The sequence below is a fragment of the Pagrus major genome, chromosome 24, assembly GCF_040436345.1.
Source record: "Pagrus major chromosome 24, Pma_NU_1.0".
Taxonomy (NCBI): Eukaryota; Metazoa; Chordata; class Actinopteri; order Spariformes; family Sparidae; genus Pagrus; species Pagrus major.
In genome coordinates this window covers 21,969,306-21,987,043 of record NC_133238.1, presented here as the reverse complement: position 1 = coordinate 21,987,043, position 17,738 = coordinate 21,969,306, and the positions used below count along the sequence as shown (strand labels likewise).

The 17,738-nt window shown below is 39.8% G+C and overlaps 2 protein-coding genes across 2 annotated transcripts; one reads left to right on the top strand and one right to left on the bottom strand.

Moving 5' to 3' along the window:
• Positions 1 to 97: 97 nt before the first annotated feature.
• LOC140992251 (C-X-C chemokine receptor type 2-like) lies at positions 98 to 3,058 on the bottom strand. The gene is made up of 2 exons (XM_073462544.1): positions 3,015 to 3,058; positions 98 to 1,860 (listed from the first exon to the last, which is right to left on the bottom strand). The coding sequence occupies exon 2, from the start codon at positions 1,856 to 1,858 to the stop codon at positions 782 to 784; it is 1,077 nt and encodes a 358-aa protein (XP_073318645.1). The 5' UTR covers positions 1,859 to 1,860; positions 3,015 to 3,058; the 3' UTR covers positions 98 to 781.
• A 6,231-nt stretch (positions 3,059 to 9,289) lies between these two features.
• Positions 9,290 to 17,514, top strand: arpc2 (actin related protein 2/3 complex, subunit 2). The gene is made up of 10 exons (XM_073462572.1): positions 9,290 to 9,500; positions 11,739 to 11,773; positions 12,214 to 12,326; positions 13,617 to 13,662; positions 13,994 to 14,180; positions 14,274 to 14,367; positions 14,588 to 14,714; positions 14,822 to 14,922; positions 15,700 to 15,800; positions 16,991 to 17,514. Exons 1-10 carry the CDS (start codon positions 9,427 to 9,429, stop codon positions 17,010 to 17,012), a joined length of 900 nt encoding a protein of 299 aa, XP_073318673.1. The 5' UTR covers positions 9,290 to 9,426; the 3' UTR covers positions 17,013 to 17,514.
• Positions 17,515 to 17,738: the final 224 nt, after the last annotated feature.

Sequence of the window (17,738 nt, the reverse complement as noted above, 5' to 3'; positions counted from 1 at the left end):
TTTATTGGTTAGGAGGAGCCTGTGTACACTAAGCACCCACAGATGTACAATAGTAAATCAGACAGCAAAAGAAAAATGGCAAAGCCTTTTAATTTTTGAGTTATTTACTTGGCAGAATCAGACATGTAAAAAGCATCTGAAACACTTTACAGAAAAATACACTACATAGTTTATACAAACTTTCTCGCATATATAAATAAACTCAGAAACATTAGCTGGATGATGAAAGCATCTGTTGTATATTTAAAATAAAAGCACACCATGATTATTTAATTAAAACATTCACTTGATGACATCGGAGGCTGGAAATATGGAAGGTTTTAATGGTGGCTGCACAGTCAGTAGATGGCAGCAGTGTACCACACAGTACAGAATGAGACTGGCGGTTGGGTTGCTACATGAATGTACTATTCCACCTGCTAAACTTCAGCATGTTAGCATCGTCTTCATGAGAATGTCGCCTTGCTAGCTATCTATCAGTTTATGATCTATTTCTAAAGCTGGAGGGAGAATTTACTGCAGGTGGGGAACCGATTTGATTGGCCATATGTGAGCGGATTGTAACGTGACATCAAAAATGAGACCTTCCCCGTCTCTTTCAGTTGTTTAATGCTGCTGGACTGTGGATTTCTTTGTTAAGAACTCAGGCTGGATTTTTTGCGACAGTCCAAAGGATGTAACCTCTAGCAGAGAGGAACAGTAGCTAACTTTAGTTTGGAGATGGAGTCTGCTAACATAAGCGACTAGCTTCCAGAGCGCCTGTAAAAAGTCCTTTGAGGTTTCAGAGGACAGCGCCGTTGTTGTCTGAGGTCTGAGATGTCGACCTGCTGAACTTTGACCCCGACATCCTCTCCATTCTGGCTCTCCTCTGAAGAAGTAGCGCCATATTCCTCCTGAACTTCTCCCCCACGAAGGCGTAGAGGACAGGGTTGATGCAGCTGTGGAGCAGAGCCAGGCTGAACGTTATATCCAAAGCCCGGGTCACTGACCTCCTCATCACACAGTCAAACACGATCAGATCAGCCCTCATGAGTGTGTCCACGATCATGGCTATGTTGTACGGCGCCCAGCACAGGAGAAACGCAACCACCACGGCTATGATCACCTTCATGGCGCGGTGCTTCTGGAAACCTCGGGTGCGCAGCAGCCTCACGAGGGTGACGCTGTAGCAGGTTATCATGATACACAGTGGGAGAATGAAGCCAAATACATGGCGGAAAATGCGTGTAGCACGCCTCCACGTTGAGGCCCTACCGATGTCGAAGTTCTCAGAGCAGATCATCCTCTGTGAGTCAGGTAGCGTGGTGGCCTCGTTGAAAAGCGACGGCAAAGCGAGAGCCCCACCGAAGGCCCACACTGCCAAACAGAGGAGCCAGCTGCACATCTTCTGACGACTCCTGAGACTCTCGCTGGCGTGCACGATCACCAGGTAACGATCGATGCTGATACAGGCCAGGAAGAGGATGCTGGTATAGAAGTTTGCCTCGATGACGATGTTGAGGAACTTGCACATGAAGTCTCCAAAGATCCATCCTTTGGTCATTGCTACGGCCCAGAACGGGAGGGTCATGGCCATCAGACCGTCTGCTATCGTCAGATGAAACAAGTACACGTCTGACGGGGTCAGCGCCTGTCTGCTGGTGCCAATCACCCAGCCCACCAACAGGTTCCCTGGTACCGCCAGTAAAAAGATGGTCACAAGGAGGAGACACAGGGTCAAAGCTGCTGTGGGATCCAGCGGGGTTATCTCACATGGTAACGTCTTTGGATCCACCACGTAGGGTGTCTCATTGTTGTGGACGGTTTCATTCAGTAGGTCGAAGTAATCATCATCAAACGTAACGACGATCGACGTCATGACTGTGGATGGAAACAGAGTGATGCTAGTGCTAGTGCGCTATCATAGCAACAACACTGATTAAGATTCTGCCATGTTAAAGCAACATTATGTAACTTTTCACCTTAAAATAGCAGCTTCTAAATCATTTTGATGGTACAGTGTCTTGTAATAAGTCTGTCTGTCTGTCTCAGCCGCTCTGCCCCCCATCACTTGTTTCTGATTTGTAGTGTTGCGCTCAGAAACTGTGGGGGGTGCCAAATAGCGCAAAATGCCAATTTCTACATAATGTTGCTTTTGGGATCAAGATTTTAAGCTGCACAATTGAAACTCTAATTCTGGAGTTAGACAAAATGACACTTAAGAAGAGGGGGAAACAACAGAGCACATATGCCTGAGTAACAGTCTGCTATCATTGGCTAACGTTAGCCACCATTAGCTACTAGTCATACCAGACCAAGTAAGGCTGTAGCAGCAAAACCCCTTAATGTACTAACATTAGCAAGAGTTCATTTTATTGTTTATGAATTTAACTTAAGTTGCACAAAGACCATTGGTTTATTTTCATTTTTCAAAAGTCACATAGTGCCTCTTTAATAGCGACAGAAAATGAGGAAACTACATTCACTTTACTTAAGAAACGTTTTGAAATTCCTTTCTTGAGTATTTACTTTATACTGTACTTAATAATATACTTTGTAATCTAGTTTCCAGATTCAGATCAATCAATAAATGATGAAATTATCTAATCAATTGTTTTTTCTTCACATTCTGTTGATAATTGTAGTGAAGTTTTGAATGTTTTCAACCAAAATTCTTACATATAGCACCTTTAAAGTGATGTACACATTATTTCATCAATAATCACATATATTTTATATACTATATATATATATAAAATGCATCAATAATTATATATACACTATATACTATACAATATAATACTGTAGTTATTCTGAAATGTGCTTTTTTTGGTAAAATTAATGTTGACTGAAGGACTTCTACTTGTAAGAGAGTCTTTCTACAATTTGGTATTTCTGCTTTTAATTAAATGTAGAAAATAATCTGAGTAATTCTTCCACTGCTGCTCTGTAATACTCACAAAAGTAATCACTCGTATTAAATGTACCAGGCCTCTACTTTTCACCCGTGAGAATAAACTAGTTCAGACACTCACCTTCTGCACTGGCTCGGCCGTAGCTTTCAAATATGACGACAGTCGGACACCCAAATGACTCTGTGATGAAGAGCATCCCTTTAAGTGTGATACAATATGTGTTTCTTTATGGAGCGCTGACACAATGTCCTGTTTCCTCTCCCAGTTTGTAACTGCATGCGTGTCATCAAATGTGTTTGCTGCAATAAGACTTTCTGACAGAAGACATTTCCACATTTGATTATTAGGAAGTTGATGCCACAACAAGAGAAAGGATGGTATTTCATCATTTTATTTTTGTTATTTATGTAATATATAAAACACAATATGTAACCTCATTATTAGGAGGTATAAGAGTACAAATTAATATATAAATATATGTAATATTAATTGGAACCATAGGAATACAGGGTTAGTCTATCACTACATTTCAAGATTTAAAATTCAGTTTATTCACACATAAATAAATAGAAATTGTTGTGCTCCTAATCAATATATGAAAATAAATACCTATGAACTAAAATAATGGATAAAAACATTAAATCATGTTTCATAATAAAACTGTTAAACAGAAACATTCAAAGAAAACCATAAAAACAAGTCAAATAACATTAAAACAAAGCTTATATTGGGAATTAATTGTCATTAACTGTCAACTCATCTTCGTCATCAGCACGTCAACAATCCTTCATGGCCTTTAATTTAATTTAATTTAATTTAATTTAGATGCTGTTAATTGATAGATGTGCTTAAATGCATGTTTTGTTGTTCTGCCTCACACTTGTGACCCTGTTGCAAGTCGTTGAGTAATCGGGGGGGGGGTATGTGGTAAGGTGTTTCACACATCAGCAGGTCAGGGTGTCAGCCGTCACACTTTCTGGAAATGAAACACTTTGTTCCCACTCGTGCTGTTGCAAAAGTCCAGCATCATCCCTCTGTGGTTTGTATTTGCATGGCATTAAACACCGGTGAGCGTGCAGAGGAGAAATGTGAGTAATGACAGGGGACCAGGCATCTTAAAGTGAAGTTAATGTGTATCCAGACATAAACAGTATCTCCCCTACCTCCCCGTCGCCTCCATAAATCACTTAATTCAGCCTCCGAGAGCTGAGATGCACAATTATCAACATAGCAGCGTGTTGCATCACTGCTGTTGTCACATATCTGTAAGTCAACGTAGACATAAAGGCTCCACGGTGATGTCAACCTCCGTCAGGAAGCAAGAAGGTCCCCCAACGAGAACGGCCTGTTTTTTAGTTTCTGCTTACTTTGGCAAACACAAACACTGATCGGATCAACAGAGTGTGTGTTTGATACGTGACACTTTAATGAAGCTGCGCTGTAAAAAAAAATCATGAAGGAATTTAGTGGAGTTTGCTTTAAGAAGACGTTGAACTAACTATGTTTTTTGGATTTTCTTTAGCTGTTAGAGTTTAATCTCTTCTTTTACTGTCATGTTCGAGCTCAGGATTGTAAAATGAAATATTAATGCAGATTAATTTAATAAAGACGTCTGGCTCAAGGTCATTTATTTGTAATCGTACAACAGAGGGTTGTACATTGAACTGTAAGCCGCCTCATCCTACACACACAGAACAAAATATGGAGGACTAAAACCGCCTAAAATAATAAAGAAATAATAATGTTTAATAAACAAAATATACATCAATAATATTAATAAATATATGAATCAAATGGAAAATTAAATGGGAAAAGTAAATAAATAATATGTTCTACTCCTGGAACAAAACAAAGTACCTGATTAAAATGAATACTCTTAGCATAACATCCAGAATTATTTTAATCGTAACCATTTTTCATGACTATTTTTATTTTACTTCCGATAATTGTATCTTATCTGTTAAATCATCTGGCATAGCAGCAAAGTTGTAGGGGTTGTAACTGAATGATATCAAATTACTCAACGTCTTTTTCATGCCTTTGGCAACTAGCGTGTCGTGAGACTGCTTTTATTTTGTCAGTATTTTTCCTTGTTATTGTTCTTTCGTTTTCTTTGTTTTGTTTGACTCGCTGTAAATGAGGGTTATCACTCAATGATCTCCCCAGTATAAATAGAGGTTGATTGAAATAAATACAAAAAGCAAAGTAAAGCAGAAATATCCATTCATGTTATGTTATTGGTGCTTATTATTGGTAATTTTAAATAAAATAAAACATACACAATAAAAAAACACAACATATATAACTTTTTCATAATAAACTACTTCTGAAAGTAAATATTTAATTTAAAAAATCTGATAAATGAAAAAATACACTGAGTAAGAAGAGTAAAGAAACTATACTTTTGTCCTTTATTGTGTTGTGTGTAGTGTCTCTGTTTTATAGTATATGTAATATTAGTGTTTAATGTAAAATCAATCAATTAATCAATGACTACTGACACCCTTAGTGTTATTGTTTTTTGAAACATTACATCATACCTTCCAGTTACTAAGAAAGCATCTGACTTAACTGGAATCAAACCTGACATTTAGGATCTGCCATGTTTGTTTAGCCTAATATCTCCTCATACCAGACTTTTGTTTCCTTCAACTGAACTCATCAAAGATATCATGAAACTTGGCACTGAGGTGATTGTGAACGTGAGACTCGGCCCCTTTCTGTGGAAAAGCTTGATTAACATCAGGATCCTCGTTCATCCTGTTCCAGTGAAAAGAACATATTTGCTTTGCAGCGGGCGCATTGTCATCTTCATTCCTTTACCTGCTGAGTTCAGAGGACCTGAACATGTCATATAGTTTCAGATTCATGCAGATTATGAGGCTGCAATCTCTTTAAAATGAGCAGCTATGCTTGGAATTTAGTTTGTGTTGGGAGTGTGTCAGTATCCATGCGTTGTATCTATAAGATAACACTTTTTTATGAGTTTCACTATTTGACAAGGGGCTGCCCTTGAGACGTTATGTACTGTCGCCACCCTGACGTCCTCCCAGCTCTTTGTCTTCTATTATGATTTATTTAAATGTTTAATTTGAGGATAAACCACATGAGATGCATCAATTCGTTTACAAATTGGTGCTCAAAATGAGCACTGAAAATGACATTTAAACAAAAGATAAATACATAAATAATGATTCGGTATATTTTGTATACTCAGATCCTTTCCATAATGCTCAATGAGCAGGATTTTGTGGACTCTGAAGTGGATGATAAAAATGATATTTAACTTTTCATTAGTGTATGGTCACCTGAAACCCTTTAAATCTAAAGGAGGAGCAGGTCCTCTTCCATGGAGTCCGCCATATTGCACCTCCATATTTCTTCTGTGTTCTTCTGTGGCTTTAAAGAGGCCCTTTGATGTTTTTCATGTTTTTAGTGGCGAGGCGAGGGGTATTCAGTTGGTTAGAATCTGCCACCTCACTGCTAGATGCCGTTAAATCCCATACACTGGCCCTTTAAGTAAAAGTGTCAATATATAAATGTAAAAATAATACATTATAAGGAAAATTCCTATTTAAGTACTCAAAGTATCGAAGTAAAAGCACTCGTCTCCAGACAAATGTCTCCTGTGACTGATGTACAATAGTATTATTGGATAATTAAAAATGGAAAACATGAGAGAAAAGGCCAAGAGAAGCAGTTCTGGCATTTGATATCTCACAAAGGCAGACTGAGAAAACACAAGATCAGATGTTCTGAAAACAGACATTTTTCAGTGGTTTCCTCAGAAAGGGAATCTGGCCCGGCAACCAGATAGAGGAGGAAGGAACACCTGATTAGGTTTCTTTTCATCAGAGCTCTCACGACATGGTTTGTTTTAAGGAAAATGTCACCAGTTTGGTCTGCCAACGTCAATCATGTGATAAACACATTAAGTTCTCCCAGAATGATTTCACCAAACTTCCATGGAAAAAATGAGAAAACTGAAAACTACGGCTACAAGTGATGACTCTATCAACTATTCTTCTGTTTATGTTTGCAGTTAACAGATTATTAAAATGTTTTGTTTTGTCCAAAATTCAAAGATATTAAAGGTGCACTACAGACATATGACTTTAAAGTACATTTAAAACTCATGTTAGCTCTTGTCAACTGCTATTTCTGTTATTTGTTTAAAAGCTTCTTTAAAAAAAAAAAAAAGTAAGCAGCGAATACTCACATTGGAGTATATGAAATGAGAGATTAATTTGCTTTATGGTCTAAAAGCATGACTAAAACAATTAATTGATGAGCTATCAATAGAGCTGATAATTATAATTATAATAAATTAACTTCTGTTGGTAATAATGTGGTTTACACTTAAAAATACTTGTTGAGTTGATTTAGTTAATGAGTTAATGAGTTGACTCTTGCTACTGAACGCTGTCCCTACATTGTTTTTTTTCTTTATGTTTTGTCATTAACGTTACAGCCACTGTTAATTACATTCTTGAACTTCCTCTTTAACCAAAAAGCTTAAATGACCGACTGCTGAGCTGTCAGTCAAACCACCCTGTGATGTGCCGGTGTCGGCAGCATGTACAGCCATTACTGAAAAAAATACTTTTAAAGACCTTGTAATTAGACTGAGGGCCATGTTCTTTTTTACTACCCCTCACACTTAAAGGGAAATTTATGACTTTGTTGCTGTCGGTCTCTTTTGTCTGACAGCTGAGAACCAGAGTTATGTATCAGTTTCAGGTTATTAGTATAATTAAACCATCTAGATCTGTTCATTTGGTTTTACTATGTACTGTATATAAGAAATGTTCTAAAGTTTAAATGTTTCATCATCATCGTTAACCATTTTTGAGTGTGCATTAAATAGTCCAACTGAAGTAAAATCAGCATCGAACACACTTAAAAATAATTAAAAACTAATAAAGTCTGTATCCTGAATCTAAATCTGATTAACTCATGAGATCATGAGGGTTGTACATACCAGATGTCTTACCTGAAGTCTGAAAGAAGGTCATGCTGTTGTGAGTCTTGTCTCCCAGTAACCCCCTTCAGAACAATACCTGACGATATGAAAAAAACATCTGAGATGAGATTTCAAAAGGAAAATGATTCGACTTGACAAAACCGGTCAGGCAGGGGGAAAAGGCTACAGCAGCAGCAGGGTGACAGAAAATAGATCGTTGAAAGAGACATAACAAATAAGGGAGACCTTTGGCCACATTACCGGCTTTAAATGGAAAACTGATTAACAAAACCAGTGATTAATGTAAAGGTGAAAGGAAATTCAGATGTCATTTCTTGTTTTGCAGACTGCTGTGTTGCTCAGTATAGTAAATATAAATGATTTGACGTATTTATCTTACAGGGGAATAGTACACAGTATGGATTAATGTACTCTATTTGTGCAAATTTCTACACAAAATGTGCAATTAATTAAATTACTAAATGAACAACACAAGTGTGAACCTGAGGTGTTCAGGGTCCCTGGGAATCTGGGGCACTGGTTATGGACTTACTCATATAAGTTTGAAATAACAGACATTTAAATGATGCCTGAAGTGTTTATAATGTGTTTATTTTTGTTGCGTTTCACAAGATGAGGTGACGGGAAATTCACTAACAACCCTCATAAATTAATTTGCACACTTGTAGTTTTTTTTATATACTATTATAATAATAGTATTAATATACAAGTATATAGTGCAAGTATATAGTATATATATATAGTATAGTATAGTATAGTATATAGTATATTAGTATAGCTGGTTATGATAATATAAGCCTTTTTTTGTAAATAACATCATTATTGTTTTGTTTACTTTGATAGAGCTTCTCTGTGAAGTCTGTACTAAACAATTGTGTTTTTGTGGGCTAATTAAAGGTGCATTATGTAAGAATTGGCCACCTGAGTACTCCCCCCAAAAAATAGGGAGCAGCATATCACCAGAGTAGCCGCTGACCGCTACTTACTGTAGCGGCTGTTAGCTCAGTTAGCCGAGCAGTAAGCAGTCCAGACTGGGAATTTAAGGTTAGCTGCTTAGCATGCTACGTTTAGTAAGTATGTCTGCAACACAATAAATACGTCAAAACTTGCATGTCTTTACATTCTGTTGATAATTGCAGTTACTTTTTTTATTTTTTAAACAAAAAATTCTTACATATTGCACCTTTAATGGTGTTTTTTATGACAAAGTATTTTTGTATAGTATGCTCATGCTGTATATGTTGGCACTGCGGGACTAAAGTTGTGTTTGACGCAAAAACAAATAGATAAAAATCAATAACATACCCTCCAATCTGCCTCACTTATCAATACTGTCATTACGAATTTATTACAGGCAGCACAGCGGGCATCCCCGTCTTACGGGGTCCTGAGGGTAAAATACGCGGAAGCGACAGGCGGAAGGAGCCTCGGCGGAAGCGGTTTGGTCTGTCAAGGGAGGAAAAATTTGCAGAATTTGACACAAAGAGGTTAATCCCACCGTGTAGCACCGATCATTCCCCCTTTTCCTCGACACCGGCGTCCGCTGCGATGATCCTGTTAGAAATCAATAACCGCATCATAGAAGAGACGCTCTCGTTGAAGTTCGACGGCGCATCCAACGGGTGAGAAGTCATTGTTACACCTGGCTAGCGATGCTAACGTCAGCTAGCTTCCCCTTTAGCGTTTGACTGGAGACGGTGGCTGTGTTAAATGAAGCCGTGGGCGTTTCGGGTGCAGCTGATGAACGTGTGCAGCTTTGTGAAAGTTAGCTAATTAGCCTAATTTGTTTTTTATTTTATTTTAAATGTTAAAACACACACAGTGAGTTAGCTTGCAGATTCGCCGTGACTGGGTTGCCTAAAGCTGGGGTGTGTCTGCACGGTCCGTGTAGTGCCAGAAATTGTAACCCCATTGAATTGCATGTCCCCTGGCGGTCCCCTCCACAGTCCGTGGATGCAAAATAACAACGCATTTTAGATTATTATTCGAACACCGACCTGTCAAATAATGAATAAAACATTTTAATACGTTTTTACGTGGATCCCATAGCATGAGAGTGACGTTAGCTAGCTGCTATACAGCTGATGCTAGCTTCCTCGTTATTAACGGAGGATACATTGTTGGGTATCCTGGTATTAACCCAACACGTCTATGAATGGCTCCACTGTGCATTTATTATAGACATTGTACCCACATTAATTAGGGGATTAAACCAGTTAAACCCATTTTCTAAGGCGTACAGTGTTTGACACAACAGGTCTGTCAAGCTAGCACAATCTGCCCATATCCGGTGTCCTTTCCCCACGTCACGTCTCATTAACCACGGTGTTACAACACAGGGCTGATTATATTATATTAAAGTTGCTGTTTCCAGCCAATAAAGACAATTTATTTGCTTTCCACGGCACCATAGAGCCAGTTAGCGGCTACTTGTTAGCTAACCATCGCCCCTCTCTCCAGCTTCCGCATTCCTGTAGTCAAGCTGAGTCAAGTCTGTGCCCTGTGTGCAGCCAGCTGCAGCTCCTGAAGCATGCAGACTATGTAGGAAAGACAAGCTGCTGCAGCATCCACGTTAGAAATATCCCTTTAATACTGCACAGGCCAGTCTAGTGGTTTGCTAGTTTAAGAAAATATGCCCACAGGGATTCATTTAAGTAGAAAATCCACCTTGTTTGCGCTGAAAAACTAATGTCAAGGGGTTGAAATCAGAAAATGAAAAGACCAATGTTTTCATCAGGTGATGAGGTCATATTGTGTTGTGTTGGCGATGGTACATCTAGGCCTTTAAAATATTGATCTTTTTGTTTTGTGCTCATGACTTTGAACATTTGAAACGGATTCGTTTCTCATTTTTCTGCTGCATCGATACTCGTATCGCTCTCTCTTCCCCCTGACTCGCATTAGTCTAAAATGTCAGATCTAAATAGAAAAAGCAAATGCTTCTTGAAAAAAAGTGATATTTAATGTTTACTACAGTCGTACTGCTGCTCTCTGCTACTAGCCAAGAAAAGAAAAGTCATAACCTGATGTCTTGTTATAGCTTTCATATATTATATAAAAAAAATGTATGCCCTTAATTGTGTCAGTTCTCCCCGTGGTATCAAATAACATTATTTTTAAAGGCATTGTACCGAAGTGAGAAATTCCAGTATGATAACAACACTATTATTAATTTATTTGCATGTTATTTTTCTGATTAATTTGCCGATAGTGTAGACTAAAAATGTCAGGTATTGGTTAAAAATGCCCATCACACTTTCTTAAACGGTGAAGCCTTAAAATGTAATGTTTTGTGTCCCAGCAGTGGTGCAAAACCCAATCACTTAAATCCAATTCAACTTTATCTGTGTTGCACCGTCTCATACAAACACGGTTATGAGCGCTTTACATAAAAACACAAAGAAAAAAAACATCAGACATTCTAAACAAAACAGAAACATCCATGCGTACATAAACATAAAAATACATGTATGTACACACAAACATACATACAAATACAGTGTGTACATTGTTAAATTTACTATGTACTTGTACAGATTATCAAGAAAATCATCAGATCCTCACAGTTGAGAAGCTGAAACTAGGGAATGACCAACTTATCAATTATTATGAATTAATGTGCACATTTAAAATGACATATTTACATAATTTTTCACTGAAATGTTACGTCTTTCTAATCAAAGGTTGCCGGGCAACCGTTATTAATGTTAACAACGGCACTTAACTGTTTCGTCCCGGATGTAATATACGCCGTATTTATCGTACAATTGTGCAATATTTTGACTGTTTTCTGAGTGTTTTCTCACTTTTAGACAAGTCAACTACTGTATATACTCCTAACTTGATTTCCATGCTTGCAGAACCAAACCAGAGGCCGTCGATGTGACGTTTGCAGGTGAGCGATCATGTGGCGCCTTATCTAACGGCTTTTCATTATATACTGTATCAAGTTCCTTTTGAATTTCCCTGTTTGTATCAGACCACACAGTTGCTCAACACCTTGGTTGCGGATGTTGATTTTTAGCACTAGGTGTATCAGAAAGTTTTAAGGCTGTTGCAGGAGGTGAGAGTGATTCTTAGCCGGCTGCTGCTGTCATCACACAAGTTATCTTCCTATTATGCAATTAACCTGTTGCACACGATCAGCCCTGCCAGTAATCACTGCCAGATGACACAGAGTAACATCTCACATGTGAAATTGACTGAAATAATTGAGGTTGCTAATTAAGAGGGCACATTTGTCCGAGCGCAAACTGTGTCAGCGTGTCGAAGCTGCCAGAAGTAAAAGGTCAGGTCGTCCCCTCATCCGTCACCCGCTTTTCATTTCTGCCACAGACTTCGATGGCGTCTTGTACCACATCTCCAACCCCAATGGGGACAAGACCAAAGTGATGGTCAGCATCTCCCTGAAGTTCTACAAGGAGCTGCAGGAGCATGGTGCTGACGAGGTACGACACAAACGCACGGAGACTGTGGAAAATGTTTTCCCTGTGCCTGCCCAGAAGTTCTGGGTGGTTTCGAATTGTAACGCTGTTTTCACAACCTTCAACACATGTGTGCACACAGTATATAAATATTCAACACAATCCAGGCAGGAAAAGTCCTGGAAAAACCTGAAAGTGTCTGAAATGATGTCTTTTATTTCTTAAACTTTAAACTTTATTCAGTTTATTCAGTCTTGAAAACAAAGAGAGTTTGTTAATTTAGTTTGTTTAGGGATGAAAAAATCAGTGAATTAAGATCTTTCTCCTCTTCCCCCAAAACTACATGCTGCACTTTTTAAACGGTTGTTTTCTGTTTGGTTTTGGTGTCAATTTAAGACGATAGTGTATCAAAAAAATTAAAGCTGACTGAGGTTATGATTGCTATTTGTAGACGCACACCTCCGCCACAAGAGCTCTGTTGCCATGTAAGGAAGAAAGCAGCTGCCGAGGCCTCTGGTAGAAACAGGAAGTGAGTTTGTGTGACTCACCCCCGGGCGAGGAAGTGCTGACTGCGAGCAGCAGCCACTGTGTGTGAGCGTCTTGGCCGCCGTCCAGACACTTCCCTCCTTGTTCCCTTAAACTGAAGAGCAGAGGGATATGTGAACGGTCCAACAGTGTCGCAGTCAGTTATTGAGCCTGTGAAAAGTCTCATTTGGAAAGTATTTTATTTTGTCTGCTTTCATTTTTGCATGTAGCTCAGGTTACAAGTTAGTTGGAAAATAGCACAACACCGTCCTTTGTTGACTTCCAGGGGTGTATTATCACCATACCTGAGTCTGATTTGCATATTGTTGCCGAGTCCCCCTCACATTCCTCAATGACAGGTATCCATTATAGAGGAGGCCCCCGTGTTATGATTGTAACCTCCAAACGACAGAGCACCTCCTTCCTGTCTGCTGTTGTACAGAGACTCCGTTTCTTCCTCAGCTTTCCTTGGTGTTGACGTTTTTCATCTCTTAAACAGCCGGCTCGATCTCAGGGGATTCCCACAATCTGTGAAAACCACTGATGTGTTAATAATCAAAGGGCGCCTAATCGTCAATATCATTAACTCTTGTTTCTTGATTCTAGCATCAAAGAAGAAACAGCTGACCTTTCAAAATAAACATCCACAGTCACATCTTTAGTTGTTTTCTTTCATGTGTCCTTTTTGCTTTTAAGTTCATATTCTTTTAAGTCTTTGCGTCATTTCTGTGTAGTGCTTCTTTTAACGGAGAAGTGTGATACAAATAAATGTCTTTTTTTTTATTTCAGCTGCTCAAGAGGGTCTATGGGAATTTCCTGGTTTCAACAGAGGCCGGTAAGTTCTCGAAAATTTACTAATCTCTTCTGTTTTTTGTTTTTACTGACAGCCTACTGTAGCTGACAAAGCTGGCTTTGCATCATATCGTGATTATATTTGAATCTCTAATATCAGATCAGTTTTAAAATAAGCACACCAACGCGACACTCTATCACGTAGCAGTCCATGACAACGTTGTTCCTCATTTCTACAATATCTTTTCTTGTTTTTCTCTACATTTCAAAACTTTGCTTCAAATTCACTCGACAATTAGATGGAAACACACCTGATGAAACATTACTCGCTGTGGATTTTTGTTTAATTTGTAATCCTCGTCGTTTCCTCCCAGGCTACAACGTGTCCCTCCTCTACGACCTGGACGCACTACCAGCCAACAAAGACGAGGTTGTCCACCAGGCGGGGATGCTCAAGAGGAACTGCTTCGCCTCTGTCTTTGAAAAGTACTTCAAGTTCCAGGAAGAGGGCAAAGAGGGCGAGCAGAGGGCCGTGGTCCACTACAGAGATGATGAGTCCATGTACGTGGGACATCCCAGGATTACGCTCCCATTTTAGTGGTAGTCTGGACTCCTCTGTTGGTTTTAAGTCTCTGACATGTTCTGTCTTCTCAGGTATGTGGAGGCCAAGAAAGACAGAGTGACGGTGGTGTTCAGCACAGTGTTCAAAGACGACGACGACGTCATCATTGGCAAAGTCTTCATGCAGGTGTGTGAGGCCACATGTACATAAAACTCAGTCTTTGAGGACATTTGGTAGAGTTATGCTCGTCTGAAGCCCTTTGAAAGACAACTCCTACATATCAGGAACTCCTCACAGTTGAAGCAAACTGATATACTGTTTTAATGTACAACCATAATACATATTTGCATTTAAAAGAAGAAACCCTCTTTAACTGGTACTGTCCACTTGCTTGTTCTGTGTGTAGGAGTTCAAAGAGGGTCGGCGAGCCAGCCACACAGCCCCTCAGGTGCTGTTCAGCCACAGGGAGCCTCCACTGGAGCTGAAGGACACAGACGCCGCTGTCGGGGACAACATTGGATACATCACCTTTGGTCAGTACCTGTCAAGCATTGGATGAAACCTTCTTAGCCTGTGTTGCAGCTGTACTTCTGTGATCATTTAACTCATTTGATTTCATGTGCTATTTTGATGTTTTCAGTCCTGTTCCCACGTCACACCAATGCCAATGCCAGAGACAACACCATCAACCTCATCCACACCTTCAGGGACTACCTGCACTACCACATAAAGTGCTCCAAGGTCAGTTCAACTGAGACCAGGGTCCAATACCAGAACCAAATGCTGCCAAGGAGTTTCCTTTAAAAGGTTTTTTAAAAGATATTCTGTAGGATCAGGGCAATTTTACCGCGGAGGGTTCACCACAGCACCTGTCGAACACTCACTTAAGCTGAAAGTCTGTTTTAATCACAGGTTACACACAGGTTGTCGTCTGTACTAGTACGTCTTTAGTACTTTTTAGTGCCTTACAGTCCCGTCTCAACAATAGAAAGTCCTGCCGTGGGTGAGATCAAACGAAGGCCGTAACTGACGACGACTCGCTCTGCCGCTCTCAGCGATCATACAGGTTTTTAGAGCTGTGCTTGTGTACACAAAACACCGAATGACACATCCTTCTAATGGCCTCGTCACGACTGTAAACCCTAATCAGAGTAATTTTTGGATGATTTGCATTTCAGAGGGATGTGTTGGGCTATTGTGCGTTGTGTTTCGTAAGGCGTTCAGAGTGCAGGTAATGGAAGTGGATGTTTCTGCCTGAGACAGCGGGGAGTCTGCGTGGGCGACACAGCTGTCAGATTTACGGGCAGTCGGGTGGGTTCAACTTCAGAAAGAGGAGGGTATACGCTGACTAAACAATGGTTTGCTGTTGTCTCTCTCTGCTGCACACTGTGGTTAAGCACCTGACACAAAATGTTGACATTCTTCAATTGCATGCAAGATGCATTCCAAGAGTAAATGGCAGCTTACGATTGATGTCTGTATTGTATGATGAAAACTGGATTGAAATCTCTCCCGCAGGCCTACATTCACACACGTATGAGGGCCAAGACGTCAGACTTCCTCAAGGTGCTGAACCGCGCTCGACCCGACGCCGAGAAGAAGGAGATGAAGACCATCTCGTAAGTAGCCTCTGCCGTCACCCACCTCTCGATCCTACACCGATGCTCAGATTCATTGTCACTAAAGCGTTCATGCGAGGACAAGTAAGCACAATAAAAGCAGATTCAGATCGGAGATACGCGTATGTTTGTGTTTTCTGTCCTCGTGAGTCGACTGATATCTGCAGCTCCGTATCTTTTGTGTGTCTTTGAGGTGTGTGGCCACTGTTTTTGCAGTGTTTGAAGTGAGTCAGAAAGGAATTTTTACAGATGTCCGCTCAACCAAAACCTCCAAACAGTTGCACATAGACTGTTTTTTAGCCTTGTAGCCCGGAAATAATTGGAAAATATGTACTGCCGGAGCACAGAGAGTCTTTGTTCTGTGGTTAATGTGTAACTGGAATGGGTGAGGAACCCCCATAGCTGTCATCTTTGTTTGTTTCAGACATTTCAGATGAATCCTTGGCTGCAAGATACAGAGATGTTTCCAGCTAAGAAATTCGCAGGAATATGGCACTGGGGCCAGAAGTGTCAGTCGCATACTGTTTCTTTTGATTATCAAAGAGATAAAGAAGAAAGAGAATTTTACTGAGCAGCATCACAAGGAGGTTCGCATGATTTCAGAGTAGCTCTTTCATTTCCAAAACAAACAAACAGTGGCACAGGCTTATCAAAGAAAACGGATGCTTTGTTGCAGTTTCAAGCTTTTAGTTTTGGTTTAACAGGATAGTTTGACATTTTTGGATACGTATTTGCTTTTCTTGCGAGAAAGAGTTAGATAAGAAGATTGGAACCACTCCTATCTGTGCCGTAAATACGAACCTGGAAGCCAGCAGACTTAGCTTAGCTTAGCATAAAGACTGAAAAACGGGGAAACGGCTAGCTTTGGTTTTGCCCAAAGAGAACAAAATCTAGCTATCAACACTTCCGAAGCTTCCTCGTTAACACAGTACGTCTTGTTTGTTCAATCTGAGCACAAGCCAAGGTGTCAAAATGACAAATTATGTTTTGGCAGGAGGTTTATTTTCGGAATATTTCTTGGCGGAGAGCAGTGATTTCCTGGAGCCTCTGCCAAACGAGATTAAATTATTTAAAAAAATAAGGTTTTGAGGACAGGTAGGCAGATTTAGTTACCCTCAGAACTCGAGAATCAGGAAGGACAAAAACCTGTTTTCCGTGACGCCTAACGTGTCCTCGTTTTGATTTTTCAGTGGAAAGACCTTCTCCCGCTGAGGCCGACCCCTCCCCCCTCACCAGAGAAATTCAAACCCCCTCGTTGGACACGCCCAAACGCGCTACACTGAGACTCAACGCCACATCGGACAGGACTCCAGGACGCCTCTAAATGCCCTCGCCCAACCCCGAAAACGTGTCCACAGTCTTTTTTTTTTCTTTTTTTTTTTTTTTTTTTTAAATGAATAATAATGTTGGCTGTACTTAGGGAAAGCCACGGCTCAAGATAAATGGAAAAAAGGGCATTCCTTGCTTTGCATAGTTAAAGAGAATTATTAGTCCTATATAAATATATATATGAAAAAATTGAAATTTTTGATACGATATCTTTTACTCCATTTGGTACTCTTGCTTGCCCCTCGACCCCTCACCATGCAATGTCCACGTGTTGGATGAATTCAATCCCCCCTCCCTCCCTTCCTCCCTCCCCCTGTGCTTTCATGTCGTCTGTACCATTGTCATTTGAAGAAATAAATAAATCACTCTTACAAAAAAAAAAAAAGCAGCTCTGTGGTGGTTGTGTGTGCTGACTTTGTGACTCTTGTACAACCACAGATGGCTTATTTTCTCCCAGGATTTTACTAGTTCACTGTTGAAATGACCAGACTGCAGTTGAATTAAATTTGTTTACACTATCACAGAAGCAGAAAAAGACAATTTCTTAGTTATAAGATGACATAAGCTCACCTGTGTATTGGAAATGTGCCCGACTGGGACATTTTTGGT

Bases quoted from the DNA above. Each gene is read 5' to 3' on its own strand.
- arpc2 (XM_073462572.1), top strand. From the start codon at position 9,427: ATGATCCTGTTAGAAATCAATAACCGCATCATAGAAGAGACGCTCTCG. The intron at 11,774-12,213 runs GTGAGCGATCAT...TTTCTGCCACAG, and splicing joins CGTCGATGTGACGTTTGCAG to ACTTCGATGGCGTCTTGTAC. The intron at 14,715-14,821 runs GTCAGTACCTGT...TGATGTTTTCAG, and splicing joins CATTGGATACATCACCTTTG to TCCTGTTCCCACGTCACACC.
- LOC140992251 (XM_073462544.1), bottom strand. From the start codon at position 1,858: ATGACGTCGATCGTCGTTACGTTTGATGATGATTACTTCGACCTACTG.